At 37.7% G+C, this 17450-nt stretch overlaps 3 protein-coding genes and 2 long non-coding RNA genes across 7 annotated transcripts; 4 read left to right on the plus strand and 1 right to left on the minus strand.

Moving 5' to 3' along the window:
• The first annotated feature begins 1066 nt into the window (after positions 1-1066).
• LOC123475203 lies at positions 1067-1827 on the plus strand. Its single transcript, XR_006649989.1, has 2 exons — positions 1067-1207; positions 1275-1827. It is a non-coding gene; the product is annotated as an uncharacterized LOC123475203 (long non-coding RNA).
• A 520-nt stretch (positions 1828-2347) lies between these two features.
• Positions 2348-4621, plus strand: LOC116929626 (leucine-rich repeat neuronal protein 1). The gene is made up of 4 exons (XM_032936898.2): positions 2348-3240; positions 3315-3698; positions 3773-3951; positions 4063-4621. Exons 1-4 carry the CDS (start codon positions 2500-2502, stop codon positions 4445-4447), a joined length of 1689 nt encoding a protein of 562 aa, XP_032792789.2. The 5' UTR covers positions 2348-2499; the 3' UTR covers positions 4448-4621.
• Positions 4622-5311: 690 nt separating this feature from the next.
• Positions 5312-8243, plus strand: LOC116929627 (brain-specific homeobox protein homolog). 2 transcript variants are annotated; one of them, XM_032936901.2, is made up of 4 exons: positions 5312-6600; positions 6713-7010; positions 7145-7450; positions 8032-8243. In XM_032936901.2, the coding sequence occupies exons 1-4, from the start codon at positions 6517-6519 to the stop codon at positions 8148-8150; spliced, it is 807 nt and encodes a 268-aa protein (XP_032792792.1). In that variant the 5' UTR covers positions 5312-6516; the 3' UTR covers positions 8151-8243. The 2 variants fall into 2 exon arrangements, with proteins under 2 accessions (XP_032792792.1, XP_032792790.1); XM_032936899.2 differs by having other exon boundaries at positions 5313-6600; positions 6710-7010.
• Positions 8244-12802: 4559 nt separating this feature from the next.
• LOC116929885 (beclin-1-like protein) lies at positions 12803-14578 on the minus strand. 2 transcript variants are annotated; one of them, XM_032937236.2, is made up of 4 exons: positions 14421-14578; positions 13947-14352; positions 13130-13882; positions 12803-13047 (listed from the first exon to the last, which is right to left on the minus strand). In XM_032937236.2, the coding sequence occupies exons 2-4, from the start codon at positions 14348-14350 to the stop codon at positions 12879-12881; spliced, it is 1326 nt and encodes a 441-aa protein (XP_032793127.1). In that variant the 5' UTR covers positions 14351-14352; positions 14421-14578; the 3' UTR covers positions 12803-12878. The 2 variants fall into 2 exon arrangements, with proteins under 2 accessions (XP_032793127.1, XP_032793126.1); XM_032937235.2 differs by having other exon boundaries at positions 13947-14557.
• A 212-nt stretch (positions 14579-14790) lies between these two features.
• Positions 14791-16658, plus strand: LOC123475225. Its single transcript, XR_006650009.1, has 2 exons — positions 14791-14852; positions 14920-16658. It is a non-coding gene; the product is annotated as an uncharacterized LOC123475225 (long non-coding RNA).
• Positions 16659-17450: the final 792 nt, after the last annotated feature.

Consider the following 17450-nt stretch of genomic DNA (forward strand, 5'->3'; position numbering starts at 1 on the left):
AAGCAATATTTTTGCAGAAATGGACAGATCTTATCCAGATATATCCATTCCTATAAGTTTTTTAAGTTTTGGACATATAGTTTCCCCGATCATTACAAGATCAGGTTTTGGAACCGCCAACCCAAGGCCCATGGGATGACAATTTACACTAATTTAAGAAAACACACCGGTAATTAATTCAATCTATTATATAAAATGAAAAAAAACAATTAATTTAAGTAAAAATATTGTATTTGTAAAACTTAATAAAGAACAAACAATAAATGTAAATAACAAAAATACACGAAAGAAACAAACAAATCAAAGCGGCAGCCCCACGGAAAACCACACTGTGTACATCAGGAAAATGTGGGAGCGGAAAGCAGAAAGACATAGAAGGATGTAAGGGTGAAGAGAGCCAATCAGAGGGCCGGAATAGTCCCTCTGGGATGTAGCGGTGACGGTCTCGACCCTTCGCGGAATCTCGACCCTTCGCGGACCGTCTCGCGGAGACCAAGTTGCATCCGAAATCGACACTTGTTGCGAAATCTAGTTGATTTTTTCAGGGCCAGTCCGCACCCAAAGTCCGCATTTTACCCGATGTGCAGTGCGCGTCTGCACTTTACTCTGGCAGGGACTAAGCTTCTCAATCTCAAGAGGAAAAGCTCAGGAAAAGAAATAAAGAAAAGAAAACTACTTTTTACACGAAACTCGAATCCACCAGTGCGATGGTATGTGATAAATGTGAAAAAAAGTTGGGTAAAATTATTACTCCGGATCCATGGAAAACGGGAGCTCGAAATACTACAGAAAATGGTGGACGCAAACTCAACGAAAACAAAGCTCTTACATCGTCCAAAAACCGTTTTAACCCATACACACCTAAGTTTGAAGGTTGCAGAATATGTAAGCAGAAAGTTCATCAAAGTGGATCCTACTATTGTAAGCACCACAACTTTTTAGGCCTTTTTAAGTCAATTTAACAGCATCTTCGAAATATCATAGGTCAACCCTGTGCTTATAAAAAAGGAATCTGTTCGATGTGTGGAAAAAAGATAATTGATACCAAAAGCTACAAACAGTCATCCACTTAATCATCTTACTATTACCTATTATCATCTAACATTCTCATTCCTTTTGTGCCTCTTGATATTTAAATAAACGAAATTCAATGGAATAGTCTTAAAAATCCAAAATTATATCCACAATTGCATTGTGTGACAAGGAAGTATTTTTGAAATTTTAGTTTTTAAAATTATTTTTTATATATTTAAATAATTTCTCTGTGCTTCTAGACTAGAAATCATGAAGTAGCAGGAGATTCTGGATATTCAGAACTGTCATGAAAAATTTTATTTCTTTGCTGGACTGCAAAATCTAGCCTGGTAATGTTGGATGACACTAAATTTAACCTTTTAATGATTCCCTCTTTCCTCTAATTTTTCATTGTGCTACAGCATAAATCTTCAAATTAATTCATTTAATATGTTGCAAATTTATAAGTTTTAATTTAGGAAATATTTTTACTCTTCATATCAATAGAGGAATGATGATCCCCTTTTAACTGTGAGCATATCCATAGAAGCAAATAAATCTTCACAGGGGAAAAGGAACTATTGGAAGACCATTCTTTATAAAGCTAAGGATTGATAACATTGCTTTTTGGAATAATTAACCTGGATTTTAATTGCTAATTTAGCATTTCAGTATTAATCATGTTAACATAGAATGTATGTAACTTACACGCCAGCCGTAGTAGAAATGAACTGCAGTACTTAATGTCGATCTTCTGATAAATAACAAATTTAATTTGATGTCTGATATAATTAAAAACGAAATATTTTTGTATGATATTTTTTTATTCTAGGTAAAAACTGTACTTTTAGTTTATTTATTAATTTTGTTTTGTTTGTGTTTGATAAGGCTTTCTTTCGTGACATTAATTATTATTATTATAAATTTATCCTGGTAAAGTGAAATTGAATTTGTATTATTTTGCTTTGAAAAATTAGAATGACAAGGGACGTCTAGAGGATTGGATATGTTGGTCATAATTGTGCACATCATGTGACGCTTATTTTCGTCTTCATTCAATATGCTATTGTTATTCCACACATCATCAGTAAAATTTGGTGCAAGTCTAGAAGTTTCTCTTTTTCCCATTTATAATCCGAGAGAACAAAGCAGTCTACATCTTCATATTTGCTATTAAAGTAAAATATCTATGATGTTAGCAATTCTGGAAAGGCACAATTTCATGACACCAGTGTACTATTCTTATCTTAATCGTTATCGCTCGTCTAGCTTATCGAGCCGTCTAACTTATCAAATTTTGTTATCTAACAAACGAGGGAGTCGTACTTCATTAGTTTCAAATATCTTGATGTAAAAGGACCAACAGGTAACATACCATTGTAGATCACGTAGCAAAAGAAGTCGTGAAATTCATCGCGCTTAGTCAGCCAGTGTCTTATACAAGGAAGTGCCTTCGCCAGAGTAGTGTCCGCGATTAGCTTTAGGATGGCATACCCGTTTTGCGTAGCCCTTTTCGTCCTAACAACCCTGTGTATGACAGAAAGCCAGTCCGATGGCTCTCAGTTTAGCTCAATGATAGATTTCTCACAAACGCCGGTAAGTGAAACTACCGGAAGCGAAAACGTTCCTGATGCTCGTAATTTGTCCGGATTGGATCTTACTTCTACCCAACTACCAAACGCAAACGGCGAAGAGAATCCGTTTCAATCGACAATTTGCCAGCTCTGCACTTGCCAAGATGTTAACCCGTTGTTCCTCATAGACTGCAACGGAAAAAGTTTGAAAAAGCCGTTTTTGGTTTCTGAATGGCCAAATGATATCTATGGCTATAGCATTGAGGCCAAGTTTGATTCAAATGAGTATATGGAATTGGCGCAGTTCCCAGAATTATCGCTTTCCCGCTTAAGCTATCGTGGAAACGGTATTCTGTTTATACAAAAAGCGGCGTTCAAATTTCTTAAAAAGCTCGAATATTTGGATCTCAGCGAAAATGGTTTAACTCACGAATCGATAAATGAAAATATATTTGAAGGACAGTTTAACGAAGAAGACTACGAACCAATTCCGCTTAAAACCCTAAAACTTGGATATAACAAGATAATTTCGATCGACAAGGATGCTTTTAACCATTTATCTCATCTCGAAATACTTGAACTGAACAACAATCCTCTGAAAGTGATTGATCATCAAACGGCGATAGCCATTACGACTTTGAGGAAGCTAAAGGTATAAATAGTACACATAAAAGCCTGTTGATTAAAAGAAAGGGATTCAAAATCTTTTTATCGATTTCCGTTCAGATATTGAATTTGGCGGAAACAGGATTGGCTTCTGTGCCTAGTGGATTCTTCCATGCATTACTCGCGTTGAAAATGCTGATTCTTGCCGGAAATCAATTTACCACTTTGCCCGAGGAGTTGCAGCACGCCATCCATTTGGAATACCTTAATTTCAACAATAACCCAACCAAGTCACTTGATGCAAATTCATTTCAAGGGCTGAGCCAACTGAAGCATTTGAACGTGTCTAGCATGCACTTGTTAGAACGGATCGCCGCAAATACTTTTACCCCGCTGACATCTATGACTCATCTTTGGTGCTCGTTCAATCCACTCCTTAAAGAAATTCATCCTGGGGCTTTCAACAACATGGCTGAAAGCGACGGAACTTTACGATTAAGCGAGGTTTAATGATAACCTTCATCATTTCCTATGACAGCTAAAATACTGATTTATAAGCAAAATTCTCTAATCCGCAGTTTCATTTTCGGGGAAACAACCTCCAAAATTTGCCGCTCTCTCTGCTTCCTTGGACTAGCTTAGAGCAAGTCGATGTTGGAGAAAATCCATTTAAGTGCGACTGCAATGTCGGATGGATGGTGACAGAACTACTGCCGTTTATCTCGGAAAAAACACCCGAATTAACTACAGCCCTACGGTAATTTTTATTGTAACGAAGAGACGGATTAAAAAAATTTCATAACTACCTAAGTATATATATGACGAACTTTTTTAAGAAAACACGTTTGAATTCATTCTAATTTAACAGTTGCGCTGAACCAGAAGATTACAAGGATGTATTGCTAGATTCTCTGGAAGGTGACGCAAAAATTGTTAATTGTAGCAATCCCGCTGATAACACTACTTCCGGCCAAGATAGTAGTCATGGCACTAGTGACGGAGGGTCCAGAAATCCAAAGATTTCTTCAAACAAAGGTTTGATTATTGTTTCGTTGTTTGGAATTATATCGATCGTCGGCGGAATGGCTTGCTTTGTTCTTCTTGCGGTGAGGAAATCTCATCTTCGTCAGTTGTATGATACCAGTTCTGGACAAATAGTACATTATGTACGAACGTCAGGCGGGTCGGGTAAGCGAGAGGACGAGCAAGCAATTGTGCACAAAGAGTTTAATCATTATCACCAAGAACCATGAAACCAAAATGATAGAAAAAAGGCTTTTATCGTTATTCACTAATTCACTATGTCAACAAGCTGTGACATCTCCTATTTCCCTAATTATACGGCTTCTGCATATTTGGAATCAATTCTTGTTGTTTCCGGTGGTGAAACCAAAAAATGAAATAAAATAAACCGTGCTAATATTTGATATTTCCATTGAAGGATAATTTTTAAAGACAAATATCAATTATGGTTGTTCGGCACCAAACGATGTGCGCTTCTGCATCAGCCAACAGAACATCGTCCTTTCCTGCAAGACCATAGAGAGTTGAATTACCGCATGTGATTTCAAGTCCCTCATCATAGAGAAGCTATCTGAAGGCTGAAAGCAAAGAAAAAGAAAATCGAGTGCATCAACTCCGTTCTTTGATTCTTTTCATCTCGGTGAATTTCGCTTTCACATTCGGCACCATTCAAAAATGGTATGTATACATGTAAACAAAAGAGCAGCTGATCTACTGTAAATGATTACAGTGATAGGGCACGGATAAACGTATTGTGCAGTATAGTTTGCCATTAGTTATGATCCACGAACAAAGATGACGACAATTGTCTGGGTATTTCTGGATCTTAGTCATCTTTTTGTCCCATTGATAAGCAGTAAGTAGAAAGGAATGAAAGCTCTAATGGGGCCATTTCAGTATACAGTTATCCTTGTCATCTTCCATTGATCTGGGCACGGATACTCATTTTGTTACCCACTTGACGGGCTGATGCCTCGTCAACTCGCAATGTATGCATAACGAGCTTTCAAATCAATAATATGCGATTACGAAAAGATAACAGCTACATTCGTGTTGCCATTAACTATACAAGATAGATATATACGCGGGTAAAATAGGACTGCAACACGACATTATTGTAACGACATTCTTCTGTGCTCTTGTTCACGTGATGGAAAAAAAAATACGTTATCACCTTTCGATAATCAGCAAAGGTATAGTAAACGGTGACGGTATTCCGCCAGACTCGCGTTGCCTACGTTCTAGTAGCGGAAATGGTGGCCTGCATTTCAGAACGGACGTCACTATTTCGGAATGGTTAGAGGCGCGTAGGCTGCCAAGACAGTGATACCGGTACCATGAGTACCATTGTCAAGCAGACTATCTATACCCAGCACCTGAACCTTTTCATCCTCTTTGCTGATTCTCTTGGTAAAGCATCTCGTCAGCTTCGCCATTCACGTTCTCACTTTGCCCTTCCTATCCTTCTTTAAGCAGGTTGATCTGTTTTGCTCACTTGTACGGCAAATGTTCCTTCTAATATCGTACAGTCCGCATTATGAGATGTGACTTACAATGGATCAAAACAGGTTTGTTTGTATTATAACTAAGGTGGAAAAAAATGATACCTTTTCGAATTTTTGGAGAACCGAGACCTGTTCCTTAAATAGTGGAGGGTGGGCACGTTGTTTAACTAACAACAATTCCGTTATTTGGCAAATACACAAAAAACCGATAGCTGGGTAAAAAAGAAACTGTATTCCATCTGTTTTCTTTGTAAACGCCGTGCAGCGATATTTTCAAAGAATTTGAAATGACAATTACCTTTGTGACCTGGCCATCACTTGTCCTCAACAATAGGCAGAGTAAACAGAAACACGGGTGCAACGCGCTTCGCTGGTTGCGTGGGGAGATCGCTAAGTTTGGCAAAATACCCCCTATGCTCTTCCCCACAAGTATTGATTCATGCGCAGGCGTGAAACCATAGCTGATTTTCCTGGTTGAGGTCCGACACGAGAAAAGAAGAATAAAGTCACCAATCAGCTTCTTCTCGCTGAAGGATTGGCTTGTACGTGAATCGATCGGACATCCGGATTGGTTGTGCTTTACACGACTTTCGTTACAATGTTCCACCTTCTTTGTTTCTCCATTCTTTTCCTACACGCAACTTATGTGCATTAGCTCTGTGCCAAACGATTTCTCTTCGACAAGCACATCATCGAGCACTTTTATCACAGATGTTATTGACGCTAGCAACCTCGTCACGGCGGTTGCCTAAAAGACATCCGGGTGCACCATTTTCAAAAACGTTTTCCTAACGATGGAATCCCGCGAATCAGTTAATCACACATCAAAGCCGAAGACATCATTTTTGATAGAGGATATTCTTTTTCAACGCCCTAAGGTAAGATTGAGTCAATATATTAGAAGGTTCAATAACGGTTCTACAATTCTTCGAATAATTTAAGATGAAGTTAGAAATAGTCACTATCTAAATCTTTCTACAAATCTAGCAGTCATTTGGAGAAGTACCTGTAAGTAGAGATACCACATTCCACAGGCACCCGTCGTCTAATAGTGCGTCTGAAATTAGTAACCGGTGTTACGAGATGCTGTTGTCCAATGGAGGAAACAGTGGGTTACAGCAGCAGCAGGCCAATATTTCCAATAACGCTTCAGATTACACCTTCTTTCCAAATGCTTTGGCAGCCGCTTTCCTCTGCCCCGCTCCTCCGACCACCTTTAACCTCAACAATCAACGCTGTAACAAGGTGGATGCGCAACATCCCGCTCCTCTGTTCTTTCAAGCCACAGGTATTTTGCTTCTGCAGACTTCTTTTATTGGAAAAATTATATTGAAATAGCATTGTTGTTCATTACAAGTTTTGGATTTCTAGTTATAAGTGTGCTGTTTTACGGATTATAGTAATGCATAATTCTGCGATCAGGGTTGCCTTTAACGGCTCTACTGGCTGCCGATGCGGGAGCTAAACACGGACGCAGGCGGAAAGCTCGCACGGTGTTTTCCGATCACCAGCTACATGGACTGGAGCGGCGTTTTGAAAAACAACGCTATTTGTCGACTCCTGAACGTGTTGAATTGGCTCACGCATTGCACCTCAGCGAAACACAAGTTAAAACATGGTTCCAGAATCGAAGAATGAAGCACAAAAAACAGTTACGTAGACACGAGGACAAAAAACATGGGTGCAATACCACATCGTCAAGTGGCCAACTAGATCATTCTGTGCAAGGTAAACTCTTGTTACATGTTACGGTTCCTTTTCTACTGAATTTTCAAACAAAATATTGATGCCTACGGAATTCTCTGAAAATGCATCAGAAATTTTTTTTTCTCTAAGCACATTTTGCAACGCTTTCTTTTCTATGTGTTTTTTTAAATACTGAAATCATTCAGCATACTTTGATACAATTTACGCAACTTTATCCCTTTTCCATCTTCTTGAGCTTTATTAGTCTACATTTAGTCGTTCTTCCATAACTTTTCGGTTTAAACCGTTCCTGCTTCGCTTTTCAAATATGGGTTTCTCTTTTGTCTTCTCAGCATACGACACATTTGAATTGATTACTTCCGACGTGCCTCTGCACTGTTTGATGTAAAAATTATTCGTTTCTTTGGGGAGAAGAACGTTTGACCTTCCGTGTTCAATACAAGCCAGCAGTCTATGTGCCGTTACGGTACGGTACATGTAAAAATTTAAAATGCCATCGTCCGTTAACAAAAAGGTCAACATAAAACTGTAAACGTTAGAGCTAAAGTCGCAAATTATATGTAGCTTGCCATATTATTAATTTTAACTACTTTTGTTTGTAGATGGTCCGGCCGATCTATCCTTTCGCGGTGCGTTACAGTCCAACGACATATCGTCCGAGTCCGAATGCTCCGACAGCCTACTCGAAGATGATGTTGACGTTATGAGTGATGATACATAATTTTTTTGATTTTATGGTTTAAGTGTAACTTTAAACTTTGTTCTCCTACTTTCATCTTGAAATGTTATGTAAAATTGAAATCATACTCATCAGAAATATAATAAGATCCATAGCTCATTTTGGAAAATTTCATTTACTTAAAATTCATCTCTAACAACTTCTGAATATGTCAAAACAGCTACGGAACTACGTAAGCAAATTTTAGGTATATCTTTTCTAAACAATGACGCCAACCATAGAGACGTGGAATTAAAGAAAATTTGTACCATTATTTAATCACAGTGGCAAAACAACATTGGTAGAAAAAAAAAAAACTATTGGTGATCAATTTAACAAAAATGCCAAGCAGACTGTTTATACGAATACATTTTTCCTATTGACTTACTACTTAAACGTGAAGGAATTACGAGATAATGAAAAAAAAATTGGTCATACTACTATACTAGCATTGCAAGATCATATTTGGTCTTTCACTTACTGAAGCCTTTAGTATAAGCGAAAATGTGTTGATTGATTTTGGTTATCCAAGCTGCAGTACATGTTGTCAACTGGAATAAGTGACATTTAATTGAGCTCGCCGTGATTGACGGATATTATGTTGGCTCTAGTGCGGTGTCGTGATATCTGAAGCGAAGTGGACAAAAGTCATCTGATGAAGCATTGACGGGAAACTTTTTTTTTATAAACGTAAACACCAGTAAGAGCACATCACGGAGCAGCGTACTAGCGGCAGGGAAGGTCTAATTGGTAGAAGAGGGGAGATAATGAGATACTAGGGGAACGCGGAAAGCAATGGTCCAATACAGCAACGTTGTTAGAAATCGGATCAATTCTGATCAAAAGCAAATTATGCCAGTCATTTAGACGCACGTTCTTACGTGTATACAACCACCAGTTTCCAATAAGATGGCACTTAGTCTAGGGAATGCAGGGACAGCGTCCTCTGCTGATTAAGTTGCAGGCCCTGGGAATAATGAAAAATAGGGCTGGGACAGGCTCGAACAGAAATGCTGCAAAGAGAGGAGGCGACGGACGAAGGGTGGGAGGGAAAGAAACACGCTGATGTTCGTCAGAAAGCGTTCAGCTGGTGTTGGCCACGTGACTTCGCTCATATATTCACTTCCAGTCTTGAATGCTTCCGAATTGGACTGCTGACGAAATAAAAACTTTTTCAAAAGATCGATGGGGGCGTCAAATTGACCCCTAGGACACACCTCACGGTTCAGGTTATTTATGTAAGACCTACCTTATATTTCACACGTTTAAATAAGGTAGCCTATTCGTGTAATATTTTGCATTCGTTAACCGCCGTGTTTAGACTTTTTAACGCTTACAAGTTTATGTAGGTGTACTGTGCTCGTTCATTTTTCAGTTTGTTTCAAAAACCAGATTCAGAGGAATGGTAACTAACCTATAGCAGACAACATCTAAATTTTAGGAACATCTAAAACTGCACCTCCTTGCTTGTGCAAAAACCAATGCTACTCTTCAACACACAACTAAGCGACTGATATAAATTAGCACAAGGCTATGCAGAATTGACGCCATGCTCATATTTTAGCTTTCCTTGTTTTCCATCTATGGTTTTATGTTAGATAAATAAATGAGTTACGTATATAAAAGGATTCTGACATCTTCGGCCGAAATCTTCTTTGACCAAAACCTTTTTTTTTTTGGTGGGGGGTGGGGGGACGTGGAGGGTTGTTTCAGTTGATTTTAAAGCTTCTACGAAACAGAACGTGAAATGTTAAATTCCCATTAAAACGGTGATTTCAAACCAGAATTGTCCTCCTCAGCATTTCTATTGTTTGTTAACCAATCTGTAGACTTTATAGATTTGTATGTAGATAAGAGCATTTTGTGGAATGTATAATGTAAAGAGGGATTGACTTAGCACTATAGCTTTTCATAAAGAGCGGAGAATTAATGTTTGAAAGAAAAAAAACGATGCTTACCGATGAAATCTTCTTCACTGCAAGCTAACTACTAAGTATATATTAAAGACTATAGCTACATTGACTCATTCGTCTTTCAATCAAAGTTAAGTTGCAAAATAATCTGCAGCTGAAATCTCAGTTTTTTAAATCTTTTGGCATCAAACGCGCAAGTATTTTATTTTACACACGGCCTCTACTATCTCTGTCGCCATCGTTCTACTCACCCAGTGCGCACAATGGCTAACAAATTCACCGCGTTAATTATCTTTCCATTTGCCTTAAGTACAGAGAACGCCCACAGGATCTTGCAACCAACTTTGAAATACATAATGAAATACTTTAAATGCTTTTAGGAAGAAACCAGAACAGCAACGGAGACAGCAAAAATAACTTTAATTGCCTCTATCCGCATTTGATCGCCAAAAGGTTGTCAATTTGTTAACTCGATTGGCTAATGCTACGTCCCTTGCGCCGGGAAAGCCGCCCTTAATGAGGCGGATTGTGTGATGCTACCCCCAACTCTTCGAATAGACAGCAGTTGTCTGACTACGCATTCACATTTGTGCCTACTGTACGACAATATCATTACGAGTAGTTGCGCAATAGCCCGATTTTATTTCCCCCAAAGTTTCCTTTTATTTTCCCTCAGATAAAGACAAGCGATGCACTACATATCTACTTCCAATCACGTCTAAGCTGTATGAATCGACTCTCTTTATAACTTACGGCGGGCTTTTAAGGGTCCTAAGTCGTTTTCGTAAACGCTGTCGAATTAAGCTTGGGCTAACGGGAACCTGATCCTTTCTAATACATGTTAACAACCAAGCATTATACCAGTCTACTCGTTAGAAAGTACGTCATTAAGTCAAGGAAGAATGCATCAACCTCTTTACAAATCAATTTGAGTGATTCATACATCGATTCATGATGTTTCAAGCATAAATTGTTCATCAAATCGAATTTTTGGTAACAGTTTCTATGGGCATTACTACATACATAATATCTATTCACGTTTCAGACACTGAGCGTAACCATTAAGTTTTATTGGAAGTGCTGGAAGGTGCAGAATACAAAACGGTCACTGTTTCCAACAACGTAGCTCAGCCTTTCATGACGGCAACCGGCGCCATGTAATTAAGTCAAATCACTTGTAGTAACAAGGCTTTCACAAATATATTAGCAACAAATTAACTCCCAGGCTTCTCACAGACGACGAGTAGAAGCAGTACTGGCTATAAACACGAGGCCATTTTTGCTGCAAAGAGTCCTACAAATCCGCTTAGAGTCCATCAGGGACAAAAGCGAAAAGGGTCGTATTCCTGAAGTAACTACCGAAGGGGGACAGTAACTGGGTGAATGGACTTTCAATAAAAACGACGGGCCCAGTGCAGAACTTAGTTCTAGCCAGCGCTCTATGTACGCAAAGTGAAAGAGCCAAAAGGTACCTAACGCAATAAACATTTAAGTGAAGAGCATGATCTAACAATAGACACTATCTTTCCGCCTTTGCCCAATTCTTTCATCTCCCTGTAGAGGCACTGGCAAACCCTTTTGATTCGTAACTTGTTCATATCAAAGGAAAATGCTATTCGCTTATTTTACCGTGTTGGTATGACTATAACGCTCACGAACTATCTTTCCGTTCAGCAATTAGCCCAAAGATGCATGACTACCATTCAAGAACTATGTAGTGCTCTATACCATACGTGTTCTCGGATATATTATTGTTCTACGGACGAGGTTAATATGGATTCTTTTTAGTGACAAATAAACCACTGAGCTCATTAATTATATACCATGTAATACATCTGTATACTTACACACATCTATGGTTACACTGTCTCAAAATACCAAATTTGTTGCAGCAGTCAAAGTTACGAACATATTTATGAACAGTGCTCTGTCGACTAAATCTTTCCGAACAAAAAAAATTTGAATAAGATTAAAGAAAAACTGATTTTCTGTTCCTTATTCGTTATAAATTTTGTCTTATTCCACTCGTTATTTGGATTCGTTTTGAGTTCTGATTTTAGCCGAATTTTTTTTTCGAAAATACAAATTCGCATACAACTTCGATAAACTCTGTTTTTTAAGCAGTTAAGAATCAGTTTGCTAAAACTTGGGCGCTCCACAGTTTGCCACCCACAATAGTCAAGTTGAGACACTCTATCGGACTGCATTTCAAAATGAGAGTAAAAATGAGACCCGCCTTAATCTTACGCAAGCTTTTTGTCTATTGTACGCTTTACCTGGCTAACAAGAAAAACAGTTGCCAACAAAACGTAAACGTCAACAAAAAAAGTTTCAATCTCCAAAAAAACAAACAACTGAAGTAGTCAAAACTCTGACGAGACTTCGTCTACTTTTGTGTTAATACGGCTCGGTCCCGATTCCCCGAGACTCGACTTCCTACAGGAAGATACTAGCGCGAAGCTGAAACAAAAAAAGACACACACTTTCCGTGTGTCGCGCCAGTATCTTCCGGTAGTAAGCCATTGTTAATTTGTTATAACTATATTTCGCTCAACAATCGACCAAAAATGTTATGTATTTTTTAAACGTATGAAAACGAAGAAAAATTATGTAAAAAAAAAAAAAAAAAAAAAACGTAAAAGTGCATCATACATAAAGCGTAGAAAAAATAGATGTAGTCTTAACCTAGCTTTATAAAGGATGTTCAACGAAAGTGATATTTTAACTGAAAAGTTAAAAACATAAACCTAACCAGCATAGTTTATTTCGTTTTGTATGGTTTTGGTTGATTGAAACAGAAAATTTTCAGGAGAATCAATTATAAAAGTTCTGGTAACGAATTCTGCGCAGCAACCCAGGCCACTCCCCACTTCAAATTTGTTAACATGAATTTCAGCGCCTTGGTCCACTGCTCTTCGGAATTGAATTGAATCTTGATGGAATACCATTGACGAGTTGCACGATCTTCGATGCGACCGCGTTCCATCCTTAATGCAGACAAGATTGTTCAAAAACGTCCCAATTAAACCAACAGTACTAAGCTTGGTCTATTTAAAAATACTAATTCACCTGTAAGGAAATTGAAAATTAAGGCGCCGTGTATCATTCTCAGATTGTTGCGCCCCTTCAACTTTCTGTTGGAACTGTTGCAAACAATCAAGAAATGCACACATTCCAGAATCAAATTTTGCATCCCACAGGAATCGAAATCCTCCTGATCCGTACAAGGGGTACACCTTATTTTCCACAAGATCTTCAATACAGGATTGGCTACCAAACGGCAACAATTTATAACGTTGAAAAACAAGGTTAACTTTTCGTGCCAACGCCGACAGAAGAATAGTCACTTGGCCCCAGGCAGCATTAATCTCGGTCCAGTCAACTGGAACAGACGGCAATCGACCCATTCTCAAACCGTTTATGGTGCCAAAGTGTCCAACATGCCACAAATGAAATGCAGCATTAAACGCATTTGTTTGCTTTAGACGGTCTAAATTTGACCGAGTGAATTTCAACTGGCACTCAAGGCTTAGCTGTTCATCAAGTACTTGAAACTGTTGGTTGCGGTGAACACTGTAGGACTTCCAAAATTTATCTTCCTCTTGTTTCACATTGTTTTCCTCTTCACTTTCAGTTTCAATTTCTTTACTGACTATTTCATGTTTATGAACTAGTTCACTTAGTTCAGATTTCAATTCCAGCTCTTCATTTTGCAAAGATTTAAGTTCTTTTTCTATTATGTCCAGACTTATTGAATTCTCATCTTCAGTTTCTTTGGTGATCTTGGTAAGAAATTGCTTATATTCTTGACATTCTTCTTCACTATAAGATTGAATAAATATCAGGTAACATTATGTTATCACTATAGACTGATAAATGAAAATACCTTTGAAAAAGCTGTTCTTCCAGAAGTATTAAAAGTGAGTCTGAACAGTCTTCACAAAGAGGATGATCAATGTCTGAGGTGCTAGAAACCAGATCAAACAATCTAGCTGATTTTTTTACAAAATGACTAAGATGCCCAACATTATTGGTATTTCCAGCAGTTCTCACAATATTATGACCAACAAATGTAAAACCTTGATGAGTGGACAAGTAATCTTGACGACTAGGAACATAGTTATCTAAACTTGAAGCTTGTGATGTGTAATCTAGTTCAGGTGTACGAACAGCTGGCAAAGATAATTCTGCGATGGTGTGTTCATCCAACGAGCAACTAAAACCCGTGTCTAGTTTCAACGGTGTCCAGCATCTTTGACAACAAAACAGTACATGCCCATCGTCTTGCATTTCTGTCCAAATCAAGGATGAGACGAAAAATGAGTTTCTCTTCTGACTTGTACGGTTTACCATAACCTACTCGTTAGATAAAACAGTGTGTTGGTAAATATTTACATTTTTTCCAGCCATTATCGATATCTAACAGTAATCGTCAAATTTTCGAAACTTTGCAACAAGGGGCGCGTCACAACAAGGTCTCTGAGACGGCGTCTTAACGTGCAGACGATAAATACGCCAATGCTAAAGGATAGGGCCTTCCAAAGAATCGATTCTTTTCCGGTCTTTTAACGATTCAATACTTCACCATCTAGCCAACACATACTAGAGTTGGCTAACGTCCGAAGTTGCCAGTTCGATGAAATTGTGAAAAAAAAATTGGACACGAACTAGTAACAGTTCTTGCATGGCGGCTTACGGAGTTTCGCCCGTTGTAGTTTTAGTTTTAATTTTTTCCATTGAAATTATCTTCCGTTCCATTCATAATTGGATTACGAAATTCCTTCGTTATCAGGTAATCTTGTAATTTTTATTTGACCTCGATATAGACTGTACTTTATTTATTATTAATTTTTTTGTAGACGTGTTTACTTTCTGTAGCAGACAAATGGATGTTGTAGAGGAAACTGGCGGGCTGATAAGGGAGCCCATAATAACAATCTGTGAATTAAGTGACTATGCACAAGGACTTGATGAAAAAGACAAACGACAGTATGTAGAAAAACTAGTTAAATGTGAAATAGATTGCCCATTATAATTAATTAATTAATTATTATAACGAAGGGCACAGTTTTTCAATAACAGCGGCTTCCACTACCCACATTTGTTGTGGAATAAAAAATGGGCAATCTATATCACTAAACCGATTGGCTATTTTTTGTGTAGGTCGGTGTGGTTTGACGGGTCTCAGGGAATTTCCTGCCCCAATATAAGTCATAATCGGGAAAAGAATTAGTTAAATTTTTAAAAAAATTGACGAAATGGATAGCTCTTGATAACCTCTATCCATTTTTGTAAAATAATTGTTTTAAAAAAATTACTCGAATGGTAAACCGAATAGCCATTTTTAGGACAGGTCGGTGCACCGACCTACACAAAAAACAGCCAATCGGTTTACTACTCAAGTAGATCCTTTTAAAGCGATAATTTAACAGAAATGGATACGTCTTGATGAGGGCTATCCATTTCTGTAAAATTTGTCTATTCCATATTTATATTTTTACGGATAACGTTAAGTTATTAATACATATTATACGTATCATATAGGATATATAGGATGTAAATATATAAGGATATATATAATATATGGGACGTAATATATAGGAATAATACGTATTATATATTTTATAGTAATAATACGTAGTAACACGTAAACTGTTTACGGATTAAATGTGGAGTATGTGTTGGCTAGATGGTGAAGTATTGAATCGTTAAAAGACCGGAAAAAAATTGATTCTTTGGAAGGCCCTATCTTTTAGCATTGGCGTATTTATCATCTACACGTTAAGACGCCGTCTCAGAAACCTTGTTGCAAGCATAGGATAGCCCACTGAATGTAATAGTTCAAGCCTGAAGGTTCCCTATCTCGGCCGTTCAATCGTTTTGACGGGATCAGGATAAAATGCAGACGTGGACCGCGAACTGCGGACAGGAGAAACTGCGGACTTTCACCTGCGGACTGGCCCGAAATTTTTGACTGATTTTTCGTGGACTTTGGGATAAAATGCGGATCGTTTCGTACACGGAGCGATTGAATGTGCGGAACGGGCATGATAAACTGCGGACTGGTATCTGCGAACTCCATTCCCATATAAAATTTTTAATTTCAAACTAAAAAAAGTATTTAAAAGTCAACATATGTATTATTCAAAATATGAAAGTAAAGGACAGTTTATATCACATGGGCAAATAAAACATGTAATAAACTTAAAGGCATTTGGGGCATTTCCAAGGGGTTTTTTAAGACTCCTGAAAGGCATAATGCTGTTTTTTTGGAAGACATTCCTTGGGGTACCATTCTTTGCAAAGTTTGGTACCACACTGCTGCCTACTGAAGAACGACTTACATACGCTACGGTTGTCTAATTCAAATTCTTAGTTATGCTTTGTGCGTAAAAGAAAATAGAATATAATGGATTTGGCCTGAAGGAAGAAATAAATAAAATGGTCAACTGCTAAGAGCTGTGCGCATTTTTATTTTTTTTTCATTGGAATTGTTGCATGCATACATATTTTTTAAAAGCAACAGTTATCGAACAAAAGCCAATGCGTGACAAAAATGAGGTTGATCTGTCTTGACTAGAGTAAATTCAATGCCTGTGAAAAACTAATGTTAAATTTTTCTGCAATATATATTATGAAGTTTTAGTGTTCAATACTATTATGACATGAAGACTTTACTTTCCGATTTTTGGCCTTACACACATATCTGTATGGAATGCTGTATCCCCGTATAATACGCGTACTGCGGACAGCTGCCCTGTGGAGAAACTGCGGACTGCTGTAAAAAATTTTGGGCCAGTCCGCAGGGGAAAGTCCTCAGTTTCTCCTGTCCGCAGTCCGCGGTCCGCATTTTATCCTGGCCCGTTTTGACGCACTCCCTACCTCCTTTTTTCCAACTTGGAATGGACTTCAGCGCGTTCTACTGGTGTCGAAGAACAAAATTTTTCAAAATATAAACATGCTTTTTTTTCAAATACTTCGCCAAATATATAACAATTGTGTTTTACGTTTATTTTCACATTTTTTTTTCGTTGTATGAATACAAATGTAATGTAATTATTTTTGAAATTTTCGTTTATTTAATGGAAATATTGTGTAAAAGGGTGCTATCACTGAAAAAAAGGCAAGGATCAGATAGGTCTGAACCTGATACGGTATCAGGATAACGGTGATTTTGATTTAAAAAAACGATTCATTTTCGCATAAATCATATCGAAAATCGCAAAATTTAAAAATAATTTAAATCAAAATTAAAATCATGAAAAAATGATTTAAATCGCAATAGATTTCGACAACACTGCTAATAAGATAATTATACTACTAATAAGAATAACAATTAGTCTTTTTCTATTGAAAATTTTTTATTCTTGATATTACAGGGCCTTTTCGT

The sequence above is a fragment of the Daphnia magna genome, linkage group LG8 (assembly GCF_020631705.1).
Source record: "Daphnia magna isolate NIES linkage group LG8, ASM2063170v1.1, whole genome shotgun sequence".
Classification (NCBI taxonomy): Eukaryota; Metazoa; Arthropoda; class Branchiopoda; order Diplostraca; family Daphniidae; genus Daphnia; species Daphnia magna.

Excerpts from the sequence above, each read along its gene's own strand:
- LOC116929626 (XM_032936898.2), top strand. The coding sequence starts at position 2,500 with ATGGCATACCCGTTTTGCGTAGCCCTTTTCGTCCTAACAACCCTGTGT. Across the intron at positions 3,241-3,314 it reads CGACTTTGAGGAAGCTAAAG|ATATTGAATTTGGCGGAAAC; the intron begins GTATAAATAGTA and ends ATTTCCGTTCAG. Across the intron at positions 3,699-3,772 it reads GAACTTTACGATTAAGCGAG|TTTCATTTTCGGGGAAACAA; the intron begins GTTTAATGATAA and ends TCTAATCCGCAG.
- LOC116929627 (XM_032936899.2), top strand. The coding sequence starts at position 6,517 with ATGGAATCCCGCGAATCAGTTAATCACACATCAAAGCCGAAGACATCA. Across the intron at positions 6,601-6,709 it reads TTCTTTTTCAACGCCCTAAG|CAGTCATTTGGAGAAGTACC; the intron begins GTAAGATTGAGT and ends CTACAAATCTAG. Across the intron at positions 7,011-7,144 it reads TCTGTTCTTTCAAGCCACAG|GGTTGCCTTTAACGGCTCTA; the intron begins GTATTTTGCTTC and ends TTCTGCGATCAG.
- LOC116929885 (XM_032937235.2), bottom strand. The coding sequence starts at position 14,413 with ATGGTAAACCGTACAAGTCAGAAGAGAAACTCATTTTTCGTCTCATCC. Across the intron at positions 13,883-13,946 it reads GAAGAACAGCTTTTTCAAAG|TGAAGAAGAATGTCAAGAAT; the intron begins GTATTTTCATTT and ends TCAATCTTATAG. Across the intron at positions 13,048-13,129 it reads AATTTTCAATTTCCTTACAG|GATGGAACGCGGTCGCATCG; the intron begins GTGAATTAGTAT and ends GTCTGCATTAAG.